Raw genomic sequence first — 9,871 nt, forward strand, 5'->3', positions numbered from 1 at the left:
CCCGGAGGTGACCACATGGCGCGGCAGACCTCTCCTGGCCCGCCCGCTGCTCCCCTCAGCAGTGGACTTCGTCCATCTGCCTGTTCTGCTCCCCGCTCTGTTTTGGTGAAGCCTCTCGCCGCCCCTGAGCCTCTGGCCTGTACCCCAGTTCTGTATGCACAAATAAATCTTTAAACAAAACAAAACAAAACAAAACATTCTGGAGAAGAGGTGAATGGACTGAATGTCACTCAAGAGTGGCTGATGGTAGATTCTATATTATATAATTTTCTGCCAAAAAGTAACAGGAAAGGAAGGTTCAGCTTCACTGTCAGGGCAGCCTCGTCGGTGGTGGGACAGGCGGGAGGCCGCGTCCCCACAGGACAGGCCGGGTGGGGAAGGCGGGGCCTGGGCACCTGGCATCAGTGCCTTTGGGAGCCACCCAGCCAGGGACTGTGGGGGGCGGGGGCAGGTGTCCGGCGCGTGGGGGGTGCCGGGGCGAGTCCGACCAGGGACCGTGGCGGGTGGCGGTGGTGCTGGGGCCGGCCGTGTGCCGGCTGGCAGGGGACGTGCCCAGCTCTGTGTGCCATTCCCAACAGCCCGCAAAGTCGTTTGCCCAAACCCCTAATAGAGCTGGAGGTTACGCCCAAGCCTGGTATCTGCAGCTAACACCCTTCTGGTTTTGGGGTGCTAAGACTGGTCGGCAGGTCTGGGGGCGGCAGAGCAGGGAGCCCTCCAGGGCCAGCACTGTGGAGCTGTCCACGGGTTCGATCCCGGCCAGGGAGTGACCCAAGTGGCACAGCGGACCTCTCCCGTCTGGCCCGCTGCTCCCCTCAGCAGTGTACTTCGTCGGGCTGCCCGTTCTGCTCCCCACTCTGTCTCTGGGGAATCCTCTCACCCTCCATCTCTGCCTGTACCCCAGTTCTGTGTGCATGAATAAAGAAATCTTAACAAAAAAGTAAAGGTTTCGAAAACTTGGCAATGATGCATTTCTGCTGGCGAGAGAGGTGCTGGCACCTCCCGCTCTGTGGGGAGCGTCGCCTCTGTACCCCCAGCAGCAGGGTCGCTAGAAGGCGCCAGGAAGCCCAGGGCCACAGGCAGGAGGGGCCCCCAGCCCCGCACCGGCCACTGTGGCCCGCGGCCACTGTCTCCCCTGCCCCGGCGGGCTGTGGGCATGGGTGTGAGGCGGCCCCACGCAGAGGCAGGGGGGCGTGGAGCCGGCCCCAGAGCCCGCGTCCGGCCCGCAGCCATGGGGGGAGATGCAGCCAGCTTCGGGAGCAGCGAGGAAAGGGAGGCTGCGCCCCCCGAGGCACTGCAGCCACCGCCCACCCCCCAACCAGCTTCCTTGAGCCGCCTGGGGGCACTAGTGGCGTCTGCCCCAGAAGCCCCTGCCTGCCTGCCTGCCTGCCGTCCATGAGCCAGCCGGGAGGACCTCGGCCGGGGCTGGACGGGGCAGCCTCGGCTTCCAGCGGCCCAGCCGCCAGGCCTGGGGAGGCCCAACCCCGTAACAAGCAGTGTGACACGGACCGTGGCAGGAGAAAAGGGACGTGTCCGCCCGGCACCGCCCGGCGGCTGCCCCTCCCGGCCACAGAGCCGCGTGAGATGGGGAGCCGCGTGTTTTTGTCATGACTCCTTGGGGACGGTGGCTCTTGGGGTGCGGCCCACACTCTGAGTGGAGACCCCTGGGGTGTTTGCTTTGCCTGAGGCCCTGCTCACGGGCACCCATTGGTGGTCAGGCTGAGAAGGGCCCAGGGGAGACGCAGCACCGCCCGGAGACAGCAGCCCTCGGGGTGGGGGTGGGGGTGGGGGTGGGCGGCGGGGGGCCTCCCCAGCCCAGGGGCTGCCTTGCACTCGGCCCACGTGGGCCTGCCACAGGCAGTGCCCCGGAGGCTGTGGGACTCCAAGAGTCTGGGGGGCGGACGCCCCAGGCTGGGCCCCGGAACGCCCGGGCCCTGTGGAGAGGCCCAGGAAGCTTGGGGGGTCCCTGAGCCAAGTGCCCTTTGCAAACAGCCTAAAACTCAGAGGCCCAAGCTGTGGCCTGGGGGGCGCCGGGCGTCCCCTCTCTTCAGGACCCCCCACCACACCCCCACTCCCCCCCGCTGAAGCGTGACTGACAGCCTCCCCTCCCCTCCAGCTGCTTCTGGGGGTGGCAAACATCCTGGCTCCCAGCTCCCCGCAGGGGCCCTCACATTCTGCCGTGTCCCCCAAGCTGGGGGGGTCTGCCTGTCTAGGGCAGTTGTCCTGCACAGGGTCCCAGACCCTGCCCTGGGCCTTAGGGGCTGGTCGCGGGGTGGGGCGGCCCCCGGCGGGGGCTACTCACCCAGAAGCAGGTTCATGAGCACCTCCTGGCCGGCCAGCGTGCTGCTCTTCACCAGGCACAGGATGGTGCCCCCGACCCAGGGGATGCCGTGGCCGGTGATGCCGATGAGCTTGACCATGGAGCGGGCGCTGGCCCAGGACGCGGCCCGCCCGGCGCAAACCCCCAGCCGCTTGGACATGCAGATGTCGATGGCCAGCAGGGAGCTGAAGGCGATCCCCTTGAAGGAGGGGTTCAGCTGCATGCAGTCCTCTTCGGGCAGCTGCTGGGACTGTCTCCGCTCGCGCTCCCGGGGGCCGTCGCCAGGGCCTGGGGGCGGCCCCGAGGGGCCGGGCGCCTTCCTGCCGGAGCTGCCGCGGGCCTCCGGGGCCCCCTTGGGGGGCTGGCTCAGGGACAGGAACTCTGCTCGGTTGAGGACGTTGTTGCGGTCCCGGGCCCGGGCCCGGCTCTGGGAGGCCGGCATGGCGGCGCTCGGGCCGGCCGGTGCCAGCGGCAGTTGGGGCCTCCTCCCGGACCAGCCGCGGAGCTGCCCCTCTGCTGCGGCCCTGGCCGCCGCCGCGGCTGTTAAATATAGAGCAGAGGCTCACACATAGCTGTTTACCTCCGGCCGCCCCGGCTCGGGACGGCGGTGCCAGCCTGGCAGCCAGTGGAGCCCAGCGCGCCCGCCCGCAGCCAATGGGGCCCCAGAGCTGCCGCCTCACAGGCGCGGCCGTGCCTGCGGCCGGCTGGGCTATTTAAATCTCCCAATGGCTGGCCCCCTGGGCTCCGGGGACGCTGGGAAATGTAGTCCTCCTGTCGCCGGCCGGCTGTGCCCCCGCTGAGGCCCAGATGCAGGCCCGGATGAGCCCTGCTTCTCCCAGCTTCCCGGAGCAGGCCGGACCGGCTAGCCAGGCTGACCCCGCCGCTGGCCTGGGCGGCCGGACGGGCCCTTCCCCCGCTCCCCCAGCGCCAGATGGGGAGTGTGCCTGCCGGCCTGGGCCCCCGGGAAGTGGCCCGGTGCCCCCACCCGGGCAGCACGAGGAAGCCGGGGCCTGGCTGTCCCTTCCGCTGTGCTGTGCCCTCTGCCCTCTGTGGCCAGCACTGCCAGGCTCTGGACGAGCGCCGCGGGGCTTCGCACACCCATAGATGTTGCCCGACCAGCGCCCGGGCTGGGCGCTGGAGTCTCGCAGAGGGGCATGGCTCTGTCCCCGGCCCGGAGCTCACTGGGGACGGGCCGTGACACACGGAGAAGAGCGCACCTGTGCAGGCCTGTGGCTGGCCGTAGAATCGGGCCTCTGGGCCCGGGCGGGCCTCGAGGGTGTCCTGCTGAAAGGACGGGCGGTGGGCGCGCCAGGCCCGGGCAGCTCTGGGGCGCCACAGCACAGGGGCGTGAGAAGCTGCTGTCCCCACAGGCAGGCTGGACGGCCCCATCGGGGACCCAGGGCTCGGGCGCCTACCTGGCTGAGATGGGGGGCCCGTGTCTCCACAGCCCGAGCTCGAGGGGAGCCGCTGACTTAGCGAGAACAGAGGAGTGAGGCGTGGGCTTCCTGGTCTCGTGACTCAGCCTGGAGGAGACAGGAGCCCACCGTGAGGCCCAGGGGCAGGGCCAGCACCTCCCAAGGGCAGGGAGCTGCTGGGTTGGGGTGAGTCTCTGCACAGGGCAGCAGCCCATGGGCCCAAATCACACAGATGCTGGGCGACCCAGCCCCTCCTCCGCCCCGTGGAACTGGGGCGAGTCTCGTGTCTCTGTGCTCGGGGTCTGGGATCACAGCGCCCTGCGCCAAGGGCAGCACTCGACCATGGAAGACGCCGGGACGGGGTGGGGGCTGCTGCGGGTTGTGTCTTCACCCCTGCGGGTCAGGAACTCATTCTGCCCTAGCAGCAAGGCTCCCACCCTGCCCCCCGCGGCTCCCCTCCGGAGGACCCACCACTCCACGCTGGCCCCCGGTCGTCCATACCTGGCAGGGTGAAGCCAGACGCCAGGACCCTTCCTCAAGTGCCTGGCAGAGTCCCTGGGCTCCTCCCTCCTTCCAGAGAGTTCCACCAGCCCGTGCGGTGTGGTCACGGGGAGGGTGTCCGACCGCCACGCTCCCGCCTCAGGCAGGGCTCAGGCCTGCCGCTTCATAGGGGCTCTCGGACGTGAGCGGCTCTCTAGACCGCCGCTGGGCGTGCGTGGCTTTGCTTTCTCTCTTCTGTTTCAAGACATAGTGAGAGTTTCCAATATTACTTATGAGTCCTGCTTTACTGGTCCTGACTGCTTCCCGGCCAGGATCCAGCCCGTGACTGCACGTGCTGACCTGTCCTGGACACTACAGGTGCCTAGGAAGGTGCGTGCAGGCGCCTGGGAGCTGCACCGTGCGCCGAGCCTAATGACACCCAGGAGGCACAGTGACTTCGTCCCATTCGTAGACAAGCAAGCTGAAGCTCACAGAGATGAAGGCTTCTACCTGGAGTCCCAAAGAGGGCAGGACCCCCAAAGAGGGCAGGACCCCCAAGCAGTCCCTGGGACGGGGCCAGAGGGCTTCGGGACTGAGACCCCTCAGACTACGGGGGCCTGGTTGTGCTCACTTGTTTTTCCTGACTGGGACCCATGTCCGGGGCTGACCCCAAGGGCAAAGTGACCCGTTCCAGAGAGGGGCTATTAATACCCAGAGGCTTGTGTCAGCACCTCGGGCTGCCCCAGCCTGCCAACAAGCTCCAAGAACCACAGTGAGCTCTTCGTGGGGGGGGCCTGGGTGCCAGCCTGGGTTCTGGCCCAGGAGTGGGTAAGGTCAGGGCTCCGGAGGGGCACAGCCTGCTCAACTCAGGCAAGTCCACCCAGCCCAGCTCCTGGCCTGTTTGCCCCGGAGGGGTGGGCGAGGGGATGGGGGGCGGGCCCCCTCCTCTGTAAGGTGGGGACCCTGTCCACACTGTCAGGTGCATCTGCCGTGGGCTACTCTTCTCAGTCTCAGGAGTCATTCATTGAGTCCATGCTTTCATTAATCTCTTCCTGTGGCCGTGAAATAATCAGCCAGCTTATGAATAAACAGTATAATGGTACCAATCGCTTCATTTTGTCCACACTTCATGTTCACTGCAATCACTTCGATATACAGGGGAAGTAGGAGTCTCTGCTGCCGGGAGACCCGCTGTTAGCGCTGTGAGGGCACGAGGGACTCTCCCTTGTGTCATTCCCAACACTGCAGCATTTCCCGACAAGCACACGTCTCCGTATCGGTGTGTCATGTGCGTGTACACACACAAAGATGCATTTAAGAAATGTGATCGCATCGTATGCCCTTTAAAGAAAAACCTACCCTTTTCCCTTAAAATAAACCTGGCCACGTTTCCATGACAACCCATCATTTCTCAGTGGCTGCTTGTCACCCATGCGGCTGGGCCCTCGCTTCTGTAAGCCATCCCTTATTAATGGACATTTAGATGGCTCCCACTGTGGCTCTTCAAAACTGTTCTGGCATGGCACCCCCTACCCACCCCACGATGCCAGATGCGGATCGTAAATACACGGCCATGTGGCAGGTGCCAAGTAAAACAGCAGCTCAGCTGCACCCCGGGAGCCAGAGGGCCAGCCAGAGCCACCCACAGCAGTGCCCAGCCTGGGGTGTGACGGATGGTGGGTGGTCAGCCTGCAGGACCGTCCGCGGGGGCACAGATGGCAGTGGAGACAGTGCCTGTGGCCGCTGGTCCTGCAGCTGCAGCCCGTGGGCTGCCTTCTCGGCCACGTGGAACACAGCTTCGTCTCTGCTGGCCCGGACCCCTCTGTCCCTTGCTCATTCAGGGGCTTAGTCATCAAACATGTCCTGAGATCTAAACTGTGTGCCGGGGCCTGCCCTGGCCACTGAGGGAGCGACCCACAGGATGCAGCAGCCCTCTCCTGTCTTCCTGCTGCCCCCCTCAGCAGTGGACTTCATCAATCACCTGTTCTACTCCCCACTCTGTCTCTGGGGAATCCTCTCACCCCCCATAGACCTCTGGCCTGCACCCCAGTTCTTTTATGCATAAATAAATAAACTCTGTGCCAGCCCATGCCAGGGGCAGTGGGAGATGACGCTGTGGCCCCCCCATGTGGGCCCCCGGGCCACACCCCGCGCCATCTGGGTGCCACATGGTGTCCTCGAACGGTCCCTGCTGAGAGAGGGGCCCACAGGCGGTGAGAAGAGACCAGGACGTGACTCGGGGGTCAGCCTGAGCCCCACTGTGGCTGGCTGACGCTGGAGGGGCCGATGGGCAGCATGGGGGCCGAGAGCAGTGTGCCAAGTGCAGACACCTGCTGCCTCTGATGCTTGAGCTTCACCGCTGCTCCTGCCAACCCTCTGTGGGGAACTGGCCCTTCCCTGCTCTGGGCTGCACTCAGCGCACGGCAGTGAGAACCGGCAGTGAGAACCGCGCTCCCTGGCTGGGCGCTGAAGAGCCCTGTCCTGGCCCTGTCCAGCGGCTGTGGAGGGAGGCGGCTTCCAGCCTCAGCCTGTAACGAGCCCCCCAGAGCGCCCCTGTGTGTGTGTGTGGTGCCTCTTGGCAGGACGAGGCTTCGGCTTCGAGCAGGGCTGTTGGCTGTTTGTTTAGGGACCAGGGCGGGCGCTGCCTGGCCCCAGTAGCACCCAATAAACACCGAGCAGATGAGTGGCCGCTGGCCAGAAGTCTGCAGACCTGACAGCAGAGCCTAAGGGCCATAGGGGCCCAGCGCGGGGTGAGGACCCCAGAGGCGAAGGGGGGCGTGGTGAAGTTCACGGGGACACGCGGCCTGGGGAGGGGGCAGCGGGCCCCCTGCTGGAGGGGAGGGAACCGGGCCAGGCGCACTGTCTCTCCGCCTTCCCACCCAGGCGCTCAGCGCTGCGTCCTCCGTTCGCATTTCTAAGGCCGCGCCTGGGTTATTTCGGTCGGGAAACCTGATCCCTCGCCGGGTTTATTTTAGCACCTTGGAGAACTCCCAGTGCCGCCCGATCCGGCCGTCGCTGCCTGCGCCCCGCCCTCCTTCCCGCTGGGCCTTGGGGGGCGGCCCCAGAAGATGCTGGGTGCCTGAGGGGCGCGGGCAGGGCGTGTGGGAGGCGGCTCTGACTGCTGCCTGACCTGGGGCGCCCTGAGCTCCAGCGCCCGCCCTGGGAGGCCATGGGCGCCAGCTCAGCTGTGGCCCCAGAACCCCCAGGCCCGGTGAAGCCCCCCTGAGGGGCAGAGAAGCACGGGAGCCAGAGGACACATCCCCCGGGACCCCAGGGGTGGCTCAAATCTGCCAGGCTGTGGAGGAGCCCTCACCTGCCCTCACCTGCCCTCACCTGCCCTCCATGTGGCCAGGGAGTCTGTCTGGCCAGGACCTACTAGACGCCCCCACCAGCCCAGAAATAACTCCCAGCACACCTGCCCGCACAGACACGCCTCAGCCCACACTCGCATGACCCACGCGGCCATGCGCTGCGCCCTCACGTGGACACGCACCCACCAGCCAGCACGGCCAGCACGCGCACTGGCACGCAGGTGCTCACCCCGCACACCCCCACACCCCGCCATAGCCAAGGCGCTCCCTTACCCCTCCCGCCACTTGCACCTGGCTCACACCCGCCTGGATGCGCCCCCACACCCCTCTCCCTCCTGCCTCACACAGACGCCCTCGTTCCCACCGACACTCGCGCACCCCCACGCCACCCGGACATGCTGCACCCCACTCCGCCGCCCCTCCCCAGGCTCGCCCCGACAGGCGCCCCCTGCGTCTGCACCCACAGCCGTCGGCCCCGCTCACAACTGCTGGGGCAGAGCTACGAAGCGATTTATTATTTATAGTAATGAAACCTCCATCCGTCATTCCGGGGGGAGCCCTTGACATCTCTCTGGCTCACGCCAGCGCCAGGGGACCCACTGAGTGTGTGGCCTGGCGTGGCCCTGGCTGTGTGCCCGACTTTGGCCATGTGCAGGGGCCAGTCCACACTGGGGAAGGAGGCCCGAGCTGGGAAGGACCTGCCTGACCTCGCACGGCACGGAGGGAATTCTGCTCTGGCCAGAGCCGGGGCGTCGAGGTCGCGTCCCCCCAGACAGTTTTCGGCCCTGCCCCAGTGACATCATCACTGAGCCGGGCAGAGGCCTGAGCCCGCTGGCCGCGCTGGGTCGTGGGTGCTGTGCCCGCCAGGCCCCGGCCCTGTCCCCTGCCCGGCCGCTGTCCCCTGCAGGGGCGAGGTGCAGCCCAAGGCCAGGGGAGCCCCGCCTCTGGGGCCTCCGACCTGCCTCTCCACGCCCCTCTGGCCACCTGCCTGCCGTCGGTCCCAGCCTCACCGCTGGCTCCCAACCTGGTGCCACACAGTTAGGGGAGAACCCCATCTCCCAGGCAACGGCACTCAGCAGTGCCATCTCTGCACGGGGCTGCCCCTCCGGTGAAATGCCTGTCCCCTCCTGGCAATGGCTCCCCTGGGCGGCGGCGGGCCCAGGCGACAAGTAGTTCCAGGAGAGGCCTGAGCCTCTGCTGGCCACTGCCGCTGCCGACCACCCCACAGCTGCAGGGGACATCGGGAGAGGCTGACCCCCGCCCCGGGTCTCAGAGCCGGGGTCCGGCTCTGAGCAGGTCTCAGGGTCCCCATCTCTAGGCCCGGCAGCCAGGTCACTATGGGGGTCGCCCATGTGGAGGCCCTGGCTTCGAGGGAGCTCCGGGGGGCTCCCTGCTGCATGTTGAAACCTAACTGGGCCAGTTCAGTCTTTCTCACCTCCGATGTGCTGTGTGACTTTGGGTGTTCACCATCTCTCTGGCGGTTCCCTCATTTGAGGGGCTTGTCCTCCCACTGACACCCTCTTGGGGGAGGCCTTGAGTCCTCCCCCCACTGCTCACTGGTGACATCACCGCAGAGGGTTCTGCAGAGCAGAAGGAGCTCTGGGGTGGGGGCCGGGGTCCCAGGCTGGCCTGAGCGTCCAGATGAGGTCGGGCAGCTCAGCTGTCCCCTCCCTCTGTTCTGTGTGGGTGTGTTGTGGCCTTGCCCGGAGGCGGAGACAGGGGGGCTCTGTTCCCAACGCCCAGGGCCAAGGCTCTGTCCCCAGCGTAGCAGCCCTGTCCTCAGAGGGCACCCTGGCCAGTAGGGTCTGCTCTGATCCAGGTTCTGGGGCCACAGGGGCTGGAAGGTAAGGACACCTCCAAAGTTAACTTTACCGATAGAGATAAACTGACTAGCAGAGCAATTATCTGATGAATCCCGGCCGGACAGACTGTTTCCTGGGTGCCGAGAGACCCCGTGGGTTAGGCCAAATATGGACATTACATAGGGGCTGAGGCCGGCTGTGCTGGGACTCGAGGCTGAAGGCCGGTCGTGGCTCCTGGGGCGTCGGCTCAGCCACCCTGCCCTGGTCTCAGGAGGACTTGGTGCTGAGCTGGAACGGCTGGGGCTTCACCGGCCAGCGAGTGTCCGTGGCTGTGGGCCAGGCAGCGCAGAGAGTGGCTGGGGAAGGGGCAGTGACCACCTTCCCTGCCTGAGCTGTGTTGGCATGAGATGGATCACTTGGTCTGCCAGTCACCTCACAAAGAGGAGACCTCAAAGTGGCCAGACCCCCCCATCCCTGTGTTCACTGGCAGCCAGGGTGCTCTGGCTTGGAAGTGGCCCAAACCGCTGCCCAGTGCTCCGTCTTGGG

The 9,871-nt window shown here is 66.3% G+C and overlaps 1 protein-coding gene across 1 annotated transcript in view; it reads right to left on the minus strand.

Moving 5' to 3' along the window:
- PPAPDC3 (phosphatidic acid phosphatase type 2 domain containing 3) overlaps positions 1 to 2,979 on the minus strand; it is a 10,163-nt gene extending 7,184 nt beyond the window's left edge. The window contains exon 1 of the mRNA XM_004677242.2: positions 2,300 to 2,979. Within this exon, the coding sequence (XP_004677299.1) occupies positions 2,300 to 2,759 (460 nt within the window). The 5' untranslated portion in view covers positions 2,760 to 2,979. The remainder of the gene's footprint in view (positions 1 to 2,299) is intronic.
- Positions 2,980 to 9,871: the final 6,892 nt, after the last annotated feature.

The sequence above is a fragment of the Condylura cristata genome, unplaced genomic scaffold, assembly GCF_000260355.1.
Source record: "Condylura cristata isolate star-nosed mole 26May11 unplaced genomic scaffold, ConCri1.0 scaffold00006, whole genome shotgun sequence".
In the NCBI taxonomy this organism is placed as follows: domain Eukaryota; kingdom Metazoa; phylum Chordata; class Mammalia; order Eulipotyphla; family Talpidae; genus Condylura; species Condylura cristata.